This window comes from Ruditapes philippinarum, unplaced genomic scaffold, assembly GCF_026571515.1.
Source record: "Ruditapes philippinarum isolate M1 unplaced genomic scaffold, ASM2657151v2 ctg9878_1_1_1_1, whole genome shotgun sequence".
In the NCBI taxonomy this organism is placed as follows: domain Eukaryota; kingdom Metazoa; phylum Mollusca; class Bivalvia; order Venerida; family Veneridae; genus Ruditapes; species Ruditapes philippinarum.
The window spans coordinates 8,385-29,837 of record NW_026857271.1 but is presented as its reverse complement, the minus strand read 5'-3'; the positions used below and the strand labels follow the sequence as shown (position 1 = coordinate 29,837).

General features: G+C 32.3%; 1 protein-coding gene across 1 annotated transcript; it reads right to left on the bottom strand.

Annotated features, from left to right (window-relative positions):
- Nucleotides 1-1,181: 1,181 nt before the first annotated feature.
- LOC132749238 (uncharacterized) lies at nucleotides 1,182-20,039 on the bottom strand (the record flags this gene model as incomplete). The annotated part of the gene is given in 3 exon segments (XM_060738956.1): nucleotides 1,182-2,760; nucleotides 19,464-19,659; nucleotides 19,934-20,039. Coding segments are annotated over 3 exon segments (353 nt in total), but the record flags the coding sequence as incomplete, so codon positions are not given.
- Between the last annotated feature and the right edge of the window lie 1,414 nt (nucleotides 20,040-21,453).

Here is a 21,453-nt window from a genome sequence, read left to right as displayed (position 1 = left end):
GTTGATTTATTTGGAATGAGAAATAATATACGATTCTTTCTTATTATAAAACATTAGGAAGACAGAAAACGCTAAAAATGCCAGCAAGGATATTGTTTAAGGGCCACATTTATAAAACATATTTGTTGACAAATAACTTAGCATCCGGCTAATTAATGCGAAATTAAAAGATTATTTAGTGGACGGGGTTCACCACCAGTAAATGGCTACCCGATACCCTAAAACCTGCCCAGTGTTTACACTATCTAAACTTTTCCCTTACAATAACTGTAGTCGGACTCTGTTCTGACAAACCACCTGTTAAATACACTTTTTTTCAATTTTGCTTTTCTGTTTGAATATCTATGTGCACGATGTATGTTATATCTGTTTGAAAGATTTTTAAAACGAAATATTGATATCATTAAAACAAAGGCATATCTATTGTCAGACAATGCAATTGTTAAATATGAACATAATACATAACTGTTATAGTATAACATACCACATTTGCCAAAAATAATAATAAAGCTTTTCTTTCATGAAAATGATTAATGTTAATTTATACTGTCTACACGAACTGGTCACACCGTTATTGTGGGTTATTCTTTATTTCCTGACAAATTCTTAATATTTACCCATTTATCATTTAATCTTTGTTAAATAATAAAACATAAAATATCATGTATACCAAAAAATATATTAATGTTATTTTACAAACAGTCCTTAATGTGATTTATCATTTTTTCGAAAAAAGAAGAAAGAAAACAACAACGGAAAAAAAAAACAGAAAAAAAAAAGAAAAAGAAAACAACATATGTCTTAAAATGAGAGAACGATTCTATAATACATAGTACAGATTTTCTTGTACATTGCTTCCGATTTCTTACATTCTACTGTACAATTATTCTAGAAAACCATTTCTACTTCCTAGGGATATGTAGAACATTTCTAGACAACAATATTTTACAAATAAATACAAAAATACTCGTAAACCGAACTAAAAACAATCGCAAAACTTTTATAGACAAAATAGAAACAAGCAAAATATACTTAGACATCAACGATTTATACATAAATACGCTCGTATGTATTAGTGTAAACAAACTGTACTGTACATAAGAATAATAAACATCCATCACATGGTATTATTACTCTACATTTCAGATAACACTTCTATTTTCATATTTATACTTAAGCTCTCTATATAATGAAAACATGGACATTCAATAAATATTAGAGAAATAACTGGTCTGTACAGATTGTACATTTCTACATGTACTCGTACATTGTGTAGGTAAACTCGTATTTGCCTCCTAAGTTTTATTCAACTGACTAAGTTACATGTAATAATATATGATTTTTTTTAATTGTTACAACCAATTATTTTTTTCTATTTATATTTGTATGATAAAATTATCTGCATCAAATAAACATACGCTGATTAATCTTGTTAAAAAGGGGGAAAAATTTAATGAATTTATTTTTTAACCTTTTAGTTTAATATCTTTTATCTTGTATTCTAAATTCATATTCTTTCTTTTTTCAATGTTGCATAGTATACTTTTAGAATAGTACTGTTAAATTTTCCTATGCGTTATTTTGATATTTTTATCTGAATTATATGTTTTATCATAAAGGTACATGTATCTAATAAAGGGCATTTTTTTCCTTGAAATTAGTGAAAAAAAGACAACTAAAAGTTAACTGATAACAACTTTCTATTTTCTTTGTAAAAATAACATGAAGAAAATAACGCAATCAGTCATACTGTGTAATTAAATTGCAGCAAAATCACCGTTTGTAAATCATTTTATGTTGTATATGGATAAAGGTATTTTGTATATGACGATATACCAAAAACTGAAACTGATATAAAAGAAGAAAAAAAACAAGAAAATTCTAAATATATCACAAAAACCAATCGCTGTATCCCAGCAAAAATAAATACATAAAATTGATTTAATCACTTGTGTCTTTTTCTTAATGCACATCCCTACTAAAGAAACTAAAAATCGAATATATACATATTACATAATTTCAAATGTCATTCACCATATGTCAACAATTTTGTATGTATTCATCAAAAATATATTATATCAACAGAATTATGCTTATACAACCACTAAAGCAGGCCTATGTACTATGTCGCTTCTCGTTATCCTTGTTGATCACTACCATTTTTTGTTGTTGCTTTTTGAACCACTGTACGTCTCACGTCTTTCTTATGTCACTACGCAAATTGTCCACGGGTGTGATACTCGATTTCTTTGTGACATAATGTACATCTGCATGTTTTCTCTCGTGCGCTGCACGTTTTTCTCGTGCCGTCTTTATATATACATATTGCGCTGCAAGTTTATCTCGTGACGTCTTTATAATTGCGTTTTTCTTGTGACCCTACACATTCACTTTTGACATTAGCAATCTATATCTGAGAGCATTGCGTGAATATTACATTATATTTATGATTTCTATTCTAAATTGGATTGCACTTTTAAACTTTTCTACTCTAGTCACGTGTTTCACATACACGTGTTTGTATGAAAGACCACTAGCTAGAAGCATTGCATTTCTCGAATGTGGATTATACTGTATCATGGTAAAACAATCGTCAGTCATTGATGAAAATAGACGAAAAACTATAGAAATGTTTAAGTTTTTTAAGAATAAATAAAATAACATATAAATCTGATATGGATGAATATTTGTCATTATCTTTGTTATATCCTAACACTCGGGAACAAAACACTGGAACTTTCCTTGCTGTTTCTCCCAGAACTGAAAATATACATATACATGTATAAAGCGTTGTTATATAAATCCTAGAATAGTCACAAATTAGTGAGTTTGATGACTTCGACAAAAACAAACATACTGTAAAAACTTGAAATCCATTTTTGTACAAGAAATTAGTGCGCCTAAAGATCACATTCTATCTTTTACTTATCATAAAAAATAATCGCAATCGCATAGAATTAATAAATAATTCCAGTTATACCTAATTGGTTATGGTCACTGTAAATTACATATACCCCTCATCTGAAGGTTCGAATCTAGCTGGGGACAAAGAATACTTTCATTTGTGGGAATTTCAAGAAATTAAAGTGTCGTCACCCTTTTTTTCTCTTTTAGTGCTGCAAATCAGCCCATTTTACTAGCCTATTTAGAGGGGTAACTGGTCTATGTCAGCCAACAGCAAGTTTCATATACCAAAATATTCGTCTGGATCTGTAGTTTCTTGAATGGATATTCATTTGGCCCAACCCCGATGCGAAGCTAAGATATCCAAGATGGCGTCAAAGCATGCCGCCAAATCCCTTAAATTTTCTAGTAATTTTACGTTGGCTTATTTCCTTTTTCAGTTTTGTAAATCAATTGAATTTTTTAAAAAAAAATCTTATTTTCAACTTACTTATGCTATAAACTTTGACTTTATTGATCTTTTTTCTAGTTTTCATCGCCTTATTTAAACAAAAGAAGAAAAAATATGTTGCAAACTGGGTGTCCTTTTCTGAATATGTGTAACTTATTAGTTTTATTCTTGTTTAAACTGAATAACATTCATGATTTCGTTTAATACAGCTTTAAATCTATATCTACACATATTTAGAATAAGTTAGAATAAGCGGACTATGCCATAAATGTGTTTTATTGATCTAAATTTATATACAAAGTGGATGGGGTATTACGGGAAGTCAACTTTAAATTAAATCCTTTTTTGTTTTATATTATGATAGTAATATAAAAAGGATAACAATTTTATTGAATTGGTTAGTGATGAGACATCTTATCTTTCATAGAAAATGCCCTGCATGTGTGTCTAAATGTTGAAATATCTCTTTTATTTGTTTTATGCACACAATAAGGAACTATTTACTGACCTGCAATTCGGTAATTGCTTGCCTTTTGTTAAGGATTTGTTTGCAAGTTTTTTTCTCCTTAGCCATAAACATTCATTGTTAGTCTTCAAATGTGATTTTGATTGTACTTGTAGGTCACTGTTCAAGACCCATAAGCTAAGCATTTATTAGGCAATAATAATAATTATCTATTTATTAACTTACAGAATTTCTCGGACAACATTTATCTCCACAACCATCATTAATGTAGGTTACTTCCCTCTTACATGTTTTTATTTCAAAGAGTTATACTACTTTATGAATAAGAGAATTTCTTTATAATGCAGGCTGTTGATTTTAAATATTCGAGCGTGCTGTCTGACATGAAGCTCTTGTTTTAAGGCATTGGCATAACATATGATAATCTACAATTGAACCATATTTGGAGTTTTGTCATTATTGATGACGGATATAATATATACATCAAAATATAAAATGTAATTTGCTAGAACATTTAAAATAGGTAGGTTATTCAGTTTACATTAAGAGACTTTTCTGCTAGACTGTATCTGAATTATAAATAAAATATTATATAAATATATATATTGAATTGAAAATATTATATTATGTGGTCAGTTTCTTTTTAGCTCAACTATTCGACGATTAAGGACAACTATCCTATTTTGCCCGAGCATCGGCGTCAAAGTTTGCGTACCATCTCAAAGTTCCATTGACATTATGGCTTGAAACTTGCACACTTGTTTACCATCATGTCCCTCCACTTTCAACACTGAAGGAGGTCTATCAAGCATTTTGACAGAATTATGCCCATTTTCCCCATCTTTTGAATTTACATTACCACCTCAGATTAATTTCAAAATTCCATCGACATATCGCTTTGAGACCTTGCACACTTGTCACCATCATAATCTCAACCTGTGTACAGAGGAGGTCACTGTATCAAGCTTTTTTACAATATTATGTCCCATTTTTTTACTATCAAGCACTGAGAATAGTCGAGCACGCTGTCCTACTGACAGCTTCTGTGTATGATTTTGAGCATTTGGTTTTAAATTTGTTAACTTCATGGGAGGAATAAAGAAGAGCTTTCAATTGGACGAAAATAGCTAATCTTTTCCCTGGCGGGTACTTGATAGTAATACTATGTGCTAGGGGGGCATAGAGTAACATGCACTTTCCAGTACCGTCCATGAACAGCAGAGCAGTGGTACAGTGCGAATAACCATAGAAACTACATGTATTTTATGATCGATCACAACGAAAGTGACCTGCCCCGTCCGGGAATCAAACACGGGTTGTCCAATTCACAGTCCAACACTCTACCTATTGAGCTAACCGGACGACTTGGTCCTTCGGGATCATTGATAGCAAAACTTTTATAGTTGAGGATTGAATACTACTTAGTCGGTACTAAGAGACGTGAGGTATGGTGTCTCATGAAACAGACCCCATCATACTGAGTTTGAAATGATCAACTTTTGCCATGTTTAATTGCTCTCAAAGATCTCCCTTTTCCTGATTTTTACAATCATAATGCCAATGACATGTTATTTTACTTTATTTACTTATATATTGTTACTAGAGGTATTTTATGTTAAGTCTCTCTACTATTTCACAAACCGGAAGCTATAACGTTGCCAATTAAATAGCACTTACCGCTACCTAGATAATATCCTTAACATGTATAATCAAGTGAAATCTAAAATATATCTAAGTGAACGTAAAATGAATAAACAAACTCTTAATATTTTCAAATTTAAACATTTCTATCATAAACAATAACATAGTAACTAAAATCTATGATAATTTTTTTTTTAAAAAAAAACGTTGTTGTACTTCATGCAACATCATATAAGGTATATATATTTCTAAGTTAATTAGAGTTGCCTTGGCCTGCTGTCGTGTGGATGATTCTAATGAATGCAATTTATTTATTAATGGCAAACTTCTTTAACAAGGCTATCATAAATTACGTATTTTACAAAGTCCTGTCGTCGTAATTCAGATAATATATAAAATTTAATTGTATTTTAAATCCTTGAAGATCGTTCAGCACGACATTATCGCTGTGTATGTGGTACTCTCAGTTTTTTCTATTTGGCATTTTTCAACTTGGGTAGTTCCAGTACTGTGTAATCACCTTTAGGATAATATTTGTTGCCTGCATGCTTTTTAATTTGTCTTTTGACGTCTTATCTGTGATATGCGGGCTTTATAACCTCAGATCCCCTGTCAAATTTCCATTTTATTTAGTTACGCCCATTGTTTTCTCGTTTAGGGCAATAGCATTATTTTACTTGGGGACCATACGCCGCTTTTCATGGAATGGCACTACTGTGTCACATTGAAGGTTCCATGATAACCGCCCGTATGAACACGCTTGCGGATGTTTCTAAATTCCAAATTAACCTTTTACACATTTTAAATGTTGAATTCTGCTTAAGCCGGTGCTAGGGGGGCGTGGACGGTAACTTGCACTTTCCAGTAACCGTCAATGAACAGGGGCTCAGTCAAACCGAGCCTGCAACATTTTCAAACATTTGTGTTGGACTTCGTTTAGGGATTCTGTTTTTCTCTATTTTATTCTTTTATGTCTAGGTATAAGCAGGCCTGATTTATGTGGAGATGCTGTGGCATGCAGGCTTCATAACCTCTGATCCCCTTTCAAAATTCCATTTTATTTAGTTCCGCTCATTGTTTTCTTATTTAGGGCACACTTATTCTTGTACTTGGGGACCATACGCCGCTTGTTATGGAATGACACTAACGTGTCACATTGAAGGTTCCGTGATAACCGCATTATAAGCGCGTCTGCGGTTGTTTCTAAATCCAAAAGTTCACCATAACCATGATTTAATGTTGAATTCTGCTTAATTCGGTGCTAGGGGGCGTGTATGTAGTTTGCACTTGACAGTGCCGTTCATGAACAGGCTCAATCAAACCGAGCCTGCAACATTTTCGTTTTTGATATTTTATGCGTTCTTAATTGTTCTAAATTTCGTCTTCTGTCTTGGTAAGTGATGTTCTTGTTGCTCTGTCTTCCTTTAAGGCATCGAGTACTTTGGTTATGGTAATTAGGCTGTACCTTAATTGTACATATTTACACGATCATGTATGTATGTATTTTATTTATTTCGTCTAATGTAACCATAACAATTGTTAGAATTTTACTTGGCGGGGATTTATTTTATTTACACTGTGTTGTCATATAGGAACATACCGGTAGTGGTAATTGCAAGTACCTACCATCCACACCCTTTAGCACCGGCTTGAGCAGAATTCTCAATTTTACATATGGGTACACTTTTAAAAGAAGTGAAGACACGTCCATAGATGTATTCATACGAAACGTGATCATGGTATCTTCAATGTAAAATGTTCGTGCAATCATATTATCCACAAGAAATAGAGAACAATGGGCAAAACTCAATAAAATGGATTTATAAAACGGGATCAAACGTCAAAAATAATCTTTAAAAGCAGGTAACATATCAAAAGGGTTATTATACACTATTATCCAAAGAGTTATTGTACACTATTTAAAAAGAAATACTAGAAACCACACAACTCGAAAAGGTCAAATAGAAGGAATTAAATAACACAAACACAATTATAACGCCACGCTGAACGATTTTCATATAATCATTATGTTTTATCCGACTACTATGCATGTTTCATGAAACCGAAGGTCAACAGAGTAATGATCTATGCAGATAAAATATCAAACTTTTAAATGACTATTTTGTCAATTTAAGAAACTTTAAAAAAATTAAATTACATTTCATTGACATAAAAAGGTGTGTAACATATAAATAAATGAGCAGAGGTTGTTTTTGCATACATTGTACTTTTCAAATCCTTAGGTGAACTTACAACAAAATCATGTTATTAAATTGGTAACTCATTTTTTGAACAGATTTTTTAGATCTGACAGGATACCTGTATCACACTTTGAAAATCACCTTATGTTTATTAACTTACGTAAATATTGGCATTCTATATAATCAGTATAATCGAGGGGTCAGAGTTTCTTTAGATTTTATTCATAGTGGGTGGGGTACGATTTGAACAAAATTCATTAAATAACTAGAAAGCAAATTATCATATTCCTGGTTTATTATGTTAATTAGTTACACGGACTGCACTAAAGAAGCTATAATTTGACAGAAAACACAAAATTTCGGGAAATAATTGATAGAAAAAATAAGTACCAGTTTACAACCTTACATTGGAAAACTATTTTTATGTACCGCCTCTCATTTTATATGTCTTACTGCATAATTACAAAGAAAGATTTCTTAATATATGATATGAATGCATTAAAGCATTACTCTCATGAGTACATTACAATAGTGGAATAACAAAATAAGTAATAAATATTTCTCTGTTTAAGCTAAAACAAGAGTATCATAGCTAAAACCCATATGTTTAGCATTTTTTTTGCTTAATTACGTATAAAAAAGCAAAAAGCAATCTGTTTTCTCCAATAAAATTAAATCTCTTCGTATAAAACGCTTTAAATGATATCTTTCGTGCAAAAATTTCACTTAAAATACAAAAGCGGAAACAAATATGAGCAAATATTAATATTCTAGAATATTTAGGGATTTGGCGGCCATCTTTGACGCCATCTTGGATTTTTAAGCTACGCATCGGACTTGAACCAAATGAATATTCATTCCGGAAACTACAGACCAAGACGAACAATTTGGTATATAAAACTTGCTGTTGGCTGACATAGACCACTTCTGTGTCATTTAACCCTATGAATTTGCAGCACTATTTAATGTCGGCATATTTCATCATGGTTGTTGTCTTTAAAAAGATTGTGATTAAGCAACCTAAAAATTATCTACTGACGTCGCCAAAATATCAAGTTCAAGTAGGTCTATAATTACACAGGGTCAAGACACCGTGATATGATGGTACTGTAATATATTGGGAACTGTTTAATAGTGTTATGTAGAAATGTAGTTGTATTTACTTTATCTTATTTATATTTAATTGATATTGTTGTTTTTTTTTAAAGGATGTACTTGGAAAGTGGTTAAGGGTGAGGGGTACACACTGTGGAGAGTGTCAAACCTCTCTGTTTAAATGCAGATACTTTTCTGACAAATTAATATAATTAGATTTTTATACTATCCCACGATTAGGTACACGAAGACGCTGAACATTAACTTCGTTAACAAAAAAAAACTGATGACTAAGCGTTGGGCTAATTAGCGGGAATTAAAAGATTATTTTGTGTAAGGGGTTTACCCCCAGCAAATGGATACCCGATACTCCATAATCAACCCAATGTTTACATTATTGAAACTCCATTAACAAAATTTCACACAAAATTGACAAGGCGAAAAATGTCTCGTGAGGAAAATAATATTTTATTCTTGGTGAGGTAAAAGTTGGATGCCCTAGCTGAGATTAATTCCATTCATAAATCTTATAATATAAATCAAATCATTTGATACCGCTTCTGAAATGTGAAACTAAAATTTAAATTATTTCAGAAATTAGACTCCTGTGAATTGAGGGACACTGTAAACCACTGACCCTCATGACCTTTCTTTACTACAGCCGAGCATTTAATTTATTTTGACAGATCTGCATATATTTAAGTAGGTACTTTTTCAACCTCATGGGTCTGAATTCTTGTTGCTGTGTCAGTAATTAGCATGACAGTAATTTCACCAGGATGGACTCTTTGCTTTTCATGATTCATTAAAAGCATAAGTTACAGAGATCAAAATTAACTTTTAACCTTTCTCGATGAATGTGTGTAGTGCACTTGCAATATATTACTTTACGTGAGCTTCAGAATGGCATGACTTAAAATAAATGGTTATAGGACAGGGCTTTTTAACTTCCAACTTCCGCAGAAGCCTGAAAATAATGCAAGCGATCTTTCAAATCGAACACATTTTAGAGAAATAGTACAAGACAAACAAAAAGTATACAAAAGAGGAAAAGAGAACTTGAAATAAAAGAAGAAAGATAATAAGCAAAAAAGTTCTATGAGAAATTGAGAGGCAATAACACTTGGGATAATCCCCGCTGTCATGAGCTAATGAACATCTTTTGTTTAAATATGTTTTAATGTGATTTTATGTAAAAAATGTAGCTCTATAGTATATTAATCGAATTTGATAATTTACTATTACTAAAACACAATAGACTGAAAATTTCACAGTATAAATGGAATTCTTCATCATGGAATATTGTCTTCTGATAAGAGTTACCCAGTTTGTGGAAGACGTCCCGGAGTTCATTAGAAAAACTAGAACTCCGCAAGTCGGATGTGTCGCCTTGTGAACAATATAGTTTAGGAGAAATGGCCAGGACAAGAAAATTAACAAAGGGCAATAACTCAAAAAATAAGAAGTGCAGAGCAGCAGTTTCTTTGCACTGCACTTCTTATCAATAAGATCTATCACCCTATGAAGTTTCAAGTCCATAGATTTTATAATTTATGAGAAATGGCCTGGACAAAAATAAAGTATGAAAATTAATAAAGGGTAATAACTCAAAAATAAGAAATACAGAGTACCGGTTCTTGTACACTGCACTTTTTCTTAATGAGATCTACCATCCTATGAAGTTTCATGTCCATAGCTTTTATACTTTTGGAGAAATGACCTGGACAAAAATAAAGTATGAAAAATAACAAAGGGCAATAACTCAAAAAATAGGAAATGCAGAGTACCAGTTCTTAAGCACTGCACTTTTTCTTAATGAGATCTATCATCCTATGAAGTTTCAAGTCCATAGCTTTTATACTTTCGGAGAAATGGCCGGACAAAAATAAAGTATGAAAATTAACAAAGGGCATTAACTCAAAAAATGAGAAATGCAGAGTACCGGTTCTTATGCATTGCACTTCTTCTTGATTAGATCTATCATCCTATGAAGTTTCAAGTCCATGGCTTGTATACATTAGGAGAAATGGCCCGGACAAAAATAAAGTATGAAAATTAACAAAGAGCAATAACTCAAAAATTAGAAAGTGCAGAGTACCGGTTCTTGTGCACTGCACTTCTTCTTAATGAGATCTATCATCCTATGAAGTTTCAAGTCCATGGCTTGTATACATTAGGAGAAATGGCCCGGACAAAAATAAAGTATGAAAATTAACAAAGAGCAATAACTCAAAAATTAGAAAGTGCAGAGTACCGGTTCTTGTGCACTGCACTTCTTCTTAATGAGATCTATCATCCTATGAAGTTTCAAGTCCATAGCTTTTATAGTTGAAGAGAAATGGCCCGTACAAAATTAAAGTATGAAAATTAACAAAGGGCAATAACTCAAACATTAAGAAGTGCAGAGTACCGGTCCTTGTGCACTGTACTTTAGGTTATTGAAAGAAGCATGCATACCAAGTTTGAAGTCAATCAGACTTATAATGACCGAGTTATGCTCCGGACAAGCTTTAGGGGACGCCGACACCGACAACGACGCCGTCGACACGCCGACAAAAGTAACCCCTAAATGTCGCCTTTTCAAGGCGACACAAAAAACTGTTCAAAATGGTACATGTAATGAATGTTCTTTAGAAATGAAGTGTAATATTAAAGTTAAATTTATTATGTGGTAATAATATATCATATTTGATATTCTTATGTTACTAGTGTCGGAACAAATAAGTATATAGTCATATAATAAGCGCCACTACTTCAAAATCGAGACATTTTTAGTAAACCATCAAAATCGTCGGGTTACTCGTGCCATTGCCGAGTTTTATATACAGTAGTGACAGACAGATACAGTGCTTGCGGTAACGTTGTTTTTTGTTGTTGTTTTTTTATACTCACTCAGAGACTTATAATACAAATGAATATAGATAGCTCTGTGCTTCACTGGGTCGTTCTTAAATTATTTTGGCGCGTTAGTGGAGGACGGTGAGTCTATTTTTAGAAGCACTCAACAATGAAACCACAATTCGTCACTCTTCATCTCGACCTTTAAAAACCATTTAATTTTTCGTACAAATATTGAAAAATACCTCCGTTACCACATGCTTTTAAAATATGTTTAATGTGGGAGGGTTTTGATAATATTTATGAATGGGAAAGCCTACACGTTAGATAATTAGCTGAATAGACTGGGCTGAGCTAATTTACAAAAGTATATAAAATCAAATATAATAACTCGAAGAATGTCTATCTAAAATTTTTATTCATTCTTTAAATGGATTTATTTTAAAAATCTTACAAGTTTTCAAATAATATCAACAGCGTTGAGAATCATTAAAGTTTTCATCTATTTCAGTTCTATTTCGAATTTGTGAATGCTATAAACAGCCATTATATAAAATAACACGCCATTCAATGTCAATTGTCTTCAAATTAATCATTTACAAATCATCTCTGAGGAAATGTAAATAGAAGATATTCAATTTTGTCCTATAAATACAGAATTATTTTTCTTCCAATAGTGTGAAAATAAATATTTAAAGAGAAGCGACATCCACGAGTGAAATATGATAATTTTCATACCACAAGAAAAATAAGATGAAAATAAATCCTGTATATATAGAAAAAAATTAAATTTACTGTTTATTAAATACTAGTACATTTTTCTCTTTTTTGAAACGCAATTCGGAAGACTTCTCCTTAAAGTATGTGTACTGGCTGAATAAAGAATGAAGAAGTCCGGCAAGACACAAGTCAAAATACGGAAAAAAATGTTTCATTACAGTGAAAAATAAATTTTTACGGTGAAAATACGCATTTTGTTTCATCAATATTTCTCATCATTTCATTTATAAATATATATAACATTTTTATTTACCAGTTATATGCCCATCTGTGGAAACCATTTTTTTTCTTTTGGTGTATGATTTTCTTGAATTAATATATGTGTACAGTGCAGTGACTTAAAATACCTCTGCTAAGACATAAGTAATAATGTTATGCTTTCACACATAGCTACTTCTAATGTCATTTTTCATTTTTCTCACGTTGTGAAATTGACTGATCGGTTATGGAGTGCCCCAGTGTAATACAACAGACACGCCCGATAAATCTTGTCCAAAACCATGTCATTGTTTTCTTTCATGCTCAAGACGCTAGTAGATTTGTCTTATCAAACAAAGATGTTTTGTTATATATACAAGAGAAACATGTTTGTTGTTTCTGATAATGAATCAGTCGTAACAACATAAATAAAGAAAAAGGAGTTACAATGCTAATTTGATTAGTTATCATGTTGTAATACAAGAAAAATCAATTAAGTTCAATATATTCCCAAAGATAAAAAAACTACAATCAAGTACTACATTATTGAATATGACCGCACGCATTAATCATAAGAAACAACAACAACTAAAATGAGCCGCGTCATGACAAAACCAACAGAATGGGTTTGCGACCAGCATGGATCCAGACCAGCCTGCGCATCCGCGCAGTCTGATCAGGATCCGTGCTGTTCGCTGTCAGTCTCTCTACCTGTTATATGGTTTGTAAGCGAACAGCATGGATCCTGATCAGACTGCGCGGATGCGCAGGCTGGTCTGGATCCATGCTGGTCGAAAACCCATTATTTTGGTTTTGTCGTGACGCGGCTGAAATGAGTAGATCATTCAACCGAGTGTTAAGAATACCAATTTGATAGAAAACTAACAGAAGTTACGATTCAAAGCGATCGTTGTTACGGTACATATTTCTGTAAGTAAATTACGAACGTTTCTAAATTTCTGAAATGATACCCTCATTAGGAAAGCAGAAGATGGTGTCTTAAGTAAATATTTACAAAAGTAAGTATTGCGCCAGTAGTTACCACTAACGAATATTGCTCCACAGTATACTTCGATTTCTAATTCCACATACTGCTTACTGCTCACTGTTTAAGCCATCAATTTCTTTTTTTTGAAAGCATGAAGTAATGTTGAGAGTCTGATATCATAATAAAAACGGTTTCTTCACTTAGTATTCGTCCGCTTGAGTAAAATGTTTATCTTGTTCATTTGTTTATCTTGCAAGAGAAAAATACATCAGAAGCAGTAATAAAATTTTTCTATGTCGCGAATAAAGTGTGATCAAAACTTATTTATCAAGTAAATCAGTAGCCGAAATAATTCGTAAAAATCATGCCGACTTTTACCTTTAAACGTATGGAAAGTTGTTGTCTTTATTAACATTGTTATATTTTGACTAACATAAGACTATTACGAATGTTCATTACACACATTACACAATGGTAAGGGTTTCAAATGTCAATTATTTTCTGTTTGATATATTTATCATAACCATAATTGTCTGTTTCAATATATCACTTATATAGAACTAAAATCACGTTTCTTTCCTTCTTTATACAATCGCCATAAATATATTATACAATCAAAATAAATGTCAGCAGCAGCAGCCCCAAGTGTATAATACGGAAATCAAACAAAAACAATTATCAATTTCGTCTAACAGGCCTTTACACATAGTGGATGCATAATCTTATAAACTAGAATATTAAAAAAAACAACAGATCTATATTATATCCTTACGAATATTCTCAAAAACACTTTGATAGCCTTCAGAATAAAGTATCAAACAGACCGCCTGTTTCCCGAATAAACCATATACTATATCATTATAGTATCTTATTTTAGAACAAAATTTAAAAGATAAGACGAAGAAACGTTTGATGAAAAGAGCATGAAGTATTCTTATGTCTACACGAGCAATAAAGTGTTTTTTATTTCTTTCTTATTCCGTTCAAATGTTCTAAGAATAAATCAATTACAGCAACAAATGCATTTTAATCAGTATTTCCATCGTGCAAGATCTGTTGAATAATTCAAAATGTTCATAAATCTGTTACGATTTATTGTAATCAAGTTCACCGTGAACCTATTCTTTCACCGGAAGAAAAGTCAAAGCATTTCGAAAAATGATAAGAATTACGGACGATATGTTATATCCATAATGAATGTACCATCTGATTTCTTAAGAGGAACTCGATTTATTTTAATAAAAAATAAAATGTATAAAAGAAATGTCAATTATCAGATTTGAGCTCATAAAAATAAAATGTTTATTTTATAGATTGTACGGAAGTTTGATGTAAAGGAAATGCTGTATACCGGCTCAATCAGACGAATGATCATGCATGAACGAACGAACGAACGAACGGACGAATGAATGAATCTGATTATGAAACTGTTTATGATGAGTAACTGATGATAGAGATAACTATTGATGATGAAAATGACTTATGAAAATCATTATATATGACATATTATTACGACTGTTATTATCATTTGTTTTTTGTTAATTATCCACATAATACAAGTAACTATCAATACAACCTTTTAAACAAGAAACTGAAAAGTGTATTAAAACGCCTGTTCTCTATGATAGTCATCTCTCACATAGTTATAACATTATACCCGCCCAAAAATCCAGAAGAAGAAAAAAAATCTCACAAAAATTTCATCAATTCGGTGATTTTAAAGATAGGTGTTCAAACACGTCAAGATAAGGCTAAACAGGCGTTAATCAGTCTAGTAATTAGACCCCCTAGTGTCGGAATATTCATACTTTCTCTGATTGATTTCAAAATATATTTTCTTAACCATGCTAGTTCTTCTGTTTCTAAAAGAATCACGTGATTTTCTAATCTTTATCAAACTTAGTTGTTTTGACAATCTAAGCAACGTAATCGTCAAATATGTTTTATCGCGCCGATTGAAAATCTTCATTTAATGTTAAATTTAATTTTATATCAACCGATTTCATGAGATTACTTGGGGTATACTAAGAATTTTTTTTACCTTGCGAGGTCAAAACAGTTTCCAAGAGTCTAAATAATGAAATTGTTATATGTTAGTAATAATCGATCTTAAAATATATATACAAATGAACTTATCATTTGTACTAATTGAGCCGTGTCACGACAAAACCAACATAGTGGGTTTGCGACCAGCATGGATCCAGACCAGCCTGCGCATCCGCGCAGTCTGATCAGGATCCATGCTGTTCGCTATTAGTTTCTCTACTTGTTATACGGTTCGTGAGCGGCTCAATTGTTGCATTGTGGTTTCAAAAACGTGCATCACATGATCCTGATAGAGTTCCTAGATATTAATACTGTCAGTTGGTACATAATGTAGACTCATCCACGTTTTTTTGTCTTTATAAAGAGTTGTACTTATTTTTGAAATGATTTATTTTTATTTTTAAAATGATATCCTAGAATGTTGTTGCTAATCAGTTGCTCATCATTTCCTAGATGATCTCATTGGTGTAGTTTGACTTCTTATCTGCTTGCATCTTTTGGTTTTGTTTTTTCTTTGTTTATTATAGTATTCTAACGTTCAGAACAATCTAGGAACTATGTTTAAAGAAGTATACATGTACGAGTGCAGCGGTGATAAACATGTAGTAATTTTAGTATCTCTCAATTGTTTTAAGTCTCATATAATTCAAATTATGAATGTATCAATTATGTATCAACTTTTGCGAGTACCATTTGTGATAACTATTGTTTTGATACTTCAATTGTGATAATAGATAGAATAACATAAACAAAATTTTGAAGTATAGTTAATTTAATATAAAAGATAAAAAAGTGATAAACGTACCCCATCAGAGCAAATTGTATAAATTCTATATTTGAGCCGCGTCACGACAAAACCAACATAATGGGTTTGCGACCAGCATGGATCCAGACCAGCCTGCGCATCCGCGCAGTCTGATCAGGATCCATGCTGTTCGCTTACCAACTCTATTACAAGTAGAGAACTGATAGCGAACAGCATGGATCCTGATCAGACTGCGCGGATGCGCAGGCTGGTCTGGATCCGTGCTGGTCGCAAAGCCATTATGTTGGTTTTGTCGTGACGCGGCTTATACTTACATATATAACTAATGTTCTTCACTATACTTGTAAAGATGAAGCAGTGTAGTATTATATAATATTTTTAAAGCTTGTCTTTACTATTTCAAGATCACGACGGATGAGACTTTTGAAGCGTAAGGTGTAGATGAAAGTTTTAATACAGTGTTGCTATTCCTGTACTAGTCAACTGATTTTATTTATAAACTCGCTACACTCGCAAGAGGAGATACGATACAGTGTAACAACTTCTCCACAATTACAATTGTTTTATAAAATGTTGAGACTGTCGAAGCATGCCGGCTATATATCTTTATACAAGTATAATAAAATACATGAAGCAATGGTCTCTTACAGCCACAACTCCCTAACCTAATTGTTCTGTATGATTTTTCTCAAAACTAATGGCTACTGAAATCACAATAGGTGACAAGTGTTTTACATTTATATAGTAGACTTTAGAGACACCATGGAGTATCGTTGGTTTAAACAATTGTTATTTCGTCTTCCATGTTTGCAATACAAAATTACAATGCATGAATTACAGTCAGGACTTAGAAATAAGAAGCTTAAAGTTTATATATATGAAACATCCTCCCGGAACACCTGCTTCATCAGCTTGTCAAGAATTTTAATTATTATTATTTTCACCACAATGCGTCGTCTCTTGGTACATACGGACAATATAAATTTGATATTAAATTTCTTCAGAAATATGTTTTCTTCCCATCAGATGTAACATTAAAAAATATATACTTTTATATTGTATTTGCAGGTTATGATACATATTGTTAGTTCATACAAAATGACTAAAATAGGCCATATCATATCGTGTGTAAGCAATGATAAGAATATCCACAATTAAGACCACCCCACAATTAAGACCACTTTGGTCCAGTCCCGATGGTGGTCTTAATTGAGGGTTTTTACTGTATAATAAAATACATGAAGCAAAGGTCTGTTACAGCCACAACTCCCTAACTTAATTGTTCTGTATGATTTTTCTCAAAACTAATGGCTACTGAAATCACAATAGGTGACAAGTCATTTACATTTATATAGTAGACTTTAGAGACACCATGGAGTATCGTTGGTTTAAACAATTGTTATTTCGTCTTCCATGTTTGCAATACAAAATTACAATGCATGAATAACAGTCAGGACTTAGAAATAAGAAGCTTAAAGTTTATATATATGAAACATCCTCCCGGAACACCTGCTTCATCAGCTTGTCAAGAATTTTAATTATTATTATTTTCACCACAATGCGTCGTCTCTTGGTACATACGGACAATATATCTTTGTGAAACATAATACGTTAAGAAATGAAATGTTGGAAACCAAAAAGTAAATGTTTAAAATGATTTGTGTGAATAAATGCAATCTGGCGTAGGAATTCCATATTCGATAGGTTTCTTATTTATGCAAGATCGGATCAGAATTAGGTGTAAAATGCACGCTGGCAACATGGGATTTTTTCCGTAAGAAATAATATTTCATTTAATCGTTAACAAGTTGTCATTCATGTCTTAACAAACAATATTTCATTACAGTCGAATACATATCCTGTTTTGAAAATTGCGTTTTAGCTTGCGCAAACCGAATAAAATACATAACGTAATATCTAATCTAAAATATTATAACATGACTGAAGAAGAATATTCGTAAAATCTCTTTTCTTATTGCCATTGCAACTTTTTTGTTAAATTACTTGATTTTAAATACTCTGAAAAAGTAAAATTTGCATTGCTTAGTTTAGTGTTGTCAGTATTTTGGTGTAAACACATTTCAATGTTATTTCATAATCGTCTTTAAGACTGTACATTTATTTCATTTTTCCAGCAAAGCAATGAAGAAATACCGTAATAGTGTCAGGCAATTTCGATTGCCATTGTTCAGCTAATTAGAATATGTTCCACGTGTTCTATAAATCAAACGTGATATAAAACAAGTCAAAGCAATAATGAAATTTTCTTTAAACTTTGAAAAGAATATATAAAGTTAACAATTATGCCATTATTTCGCTAGCACGGAACAATACTTGATTACCTATTTAGTACCGCTTTACCCTGTTTGAGTATCTTTTCATTTCTGTTATTTTCGCCTCGATCATGAAAGCACCGCCAGTATCAATGCTATCAGAATCAAATCAAATACTTGAGCGTTGTTAAACCATGTTTCTAACTTTATTTAAACGACGCATTTTATAGACGGCACGCCACTGCGGGTGACTGGGTACATCTTGGTACGCTTTATTGTAATGATCGAATAGTTGAAGGAGAATAGCGTTTGAAAAACAATTAAAATTATCGCATACTCGAAACTTTATTTGAAATCATTTAACCTTACAACAAGTTTTACTTAAATCGAATTTTGATCAGATGTGATAAAAACGTTTTTATGTTCATTATAATAACCGCTTTGTATTGGTTAATAGGGCTTATCAAAACCAGGCTTTTCTCTCTGTTATTTTACATTCTTAAGCTATCAAGTAATGTTTGTGCCAATGCGATGAACGCAATCATGCACTTGGGTAAAAGAATGAGTAATCCCTAGTCAATGCATTTCTAGATTTTGAAAATACACAGATTAATTGGAAGCAATTATCATTTAAGATGATATGTTTCTACAGTACTTTCTAATGCAGTTTCCGGTTTATTTTCTTGATTCTTACTGCGTTTGTCACATTCAAATGGTGTACAATGTCATTTGCCGCCGTAAAAGGAGTTCTTTGAAAACAATTATAGTTAATGCCATTCTAAACATTTGTAGAGTGTAAAGAGTGTTCATACTCACCGAAAAATATTTCTCTTTACATGGATATTTTCTTCTGGAGCATGTATCTTTACGGATGCATCTTCCAAATTTGCGCATACACCGGAAGTCATCATTGGCGCACTTCCTGCAAGATGGCTGCGCAACAAATTTACACGCGCTACAAGACGTATGTTGGCACTTTGATTGGCATGGCTGGGGAAATTCAGCTACATCTCTGCAGTATAATGCATAACTTTAAGTACAGTATTTAACAAACAGTTTAAAATTGCGGCACATAATAAACATATAACTAAAAGTTAGAAAATTGTGCTTATTCGTGTACAATTCATTGCAGAACCATTTGTATAACATGGAAATCCTCGTACCTAAATGCCATAATAAAACAGAATTACTCATTCAATTAAATTAAATAAAGCATGCTATAATTCCATGTAATTCCACCATAAACACCACACACGGCACGCTACATTATACTAGAAACCACTTACACAGCTGAGCATATGGCTTTTGGATGTTTGATACAGAACTCAGGTTTGCATTTTGGACGGCACGACCTCCTCTGTTCCGGTGGCTGGTCTTTAACTTGAACAGGGACTGAAAAAAATAAGGTAATATTTCTGAGCTATTAATAAAAAAATTTATTCTAACTTCATACTTGAAAAAGAAACAATGTTTTAGAGGAACTCCAATGAAGTTTTTTTTATATGAAGTGATTGAAAATATTTTTTCGAGGTTTGTGTGTCTTTTAATGTAGGTCTTGGTGCAAAATTTCAGATAATTCCTTCACTTTTCCCAGAATATTTATTTATACTGTGTAAAATGGCCATAAAATGAAAAGCGTTGCAACACCTTTCATCCAAACCGGGCTAAAAATCATGGAAAAAATCGATGTTCAATTTAATCTAAGTTCAATTCTGTATCGTCTTTGTAGATCTTTCCAGTATATCACTTAATTATGCTTAAGGCATTCTGACCCCAGTGCAGCTCCTTTAAGATTGAACACCATAATCGATGTAAATGTATTTTTTTCTGGAAATATCTATACAGCCTTTGTGCAGTTTTGATAATATTTTTGACAAGCTACAAATATAACCTTGACCCGTAAAGGATTCATATTCAATGCTAACTGAATATCTTTAAATATTCATTGTTATGTAGGTAAATTCACTATGTTATCTATTCCCATAACAAGTTCTTTATGTTGCAGTATGTCTTATTTAACATAAATATTCAAGGACATTATGTGGTGGTATTAATGATAGTTAAGCCTCCGGACCACGGCCGTATGGTACTTTGAATTCAATAGAGCACAGTTCAGCCACCGCATTTTTTCTGGGCAGGCTGGCAATCAGTTTACTAATACTACAAATATAGTTGCCTTCACTGTTGCAAGGAAATGATAACTTTTGTACATTTCTGACCATAGAAAGGGTTTCCATGATCAATCACAATGAAAGTAACTTTCACTGCCCGGGTCTGGGTATTGATCCCGGGTCCCCCGATTTACAGTCCAACGCTTAACAAACTGAACAGTTTTTAAGGAAATTATTTACAGCGTAGCACATTTTATAGTTCCGTTGATGTGGAAAATTTATAAGTGAAAACCTTTTGTAATATATTTTCATGAGTTTGTCTATAAAAGAAATTGGAATTAGGTTTTGTTTCAAAGCTTTCAAGTGTAATAACAACGGTCTTTGTTATTAAAGTAGGAAAAATTTGCACCAAGAACTTAATAAAATATCGTTCACCATTGAAAGGAACACGTGCGCCACCTATTAATAAACACCGGAACATTGTTGCATCAAATCAGCAAGTTTGTCACTTACAGGGGTACAGAAACTGTTATCGTGGAAGATATCGAGGCGTGCCTTCGACGTTTCCAACTGCTTGGCGCGTGCAGTTGACATTTGCAGACGACATGATTTACATAAAACGGTGATTCTAAATGTTTATCGCACAGAAGCTGCATGGAACTTTTTCTCCAGTGTGTTTGACTTAACCATTTATC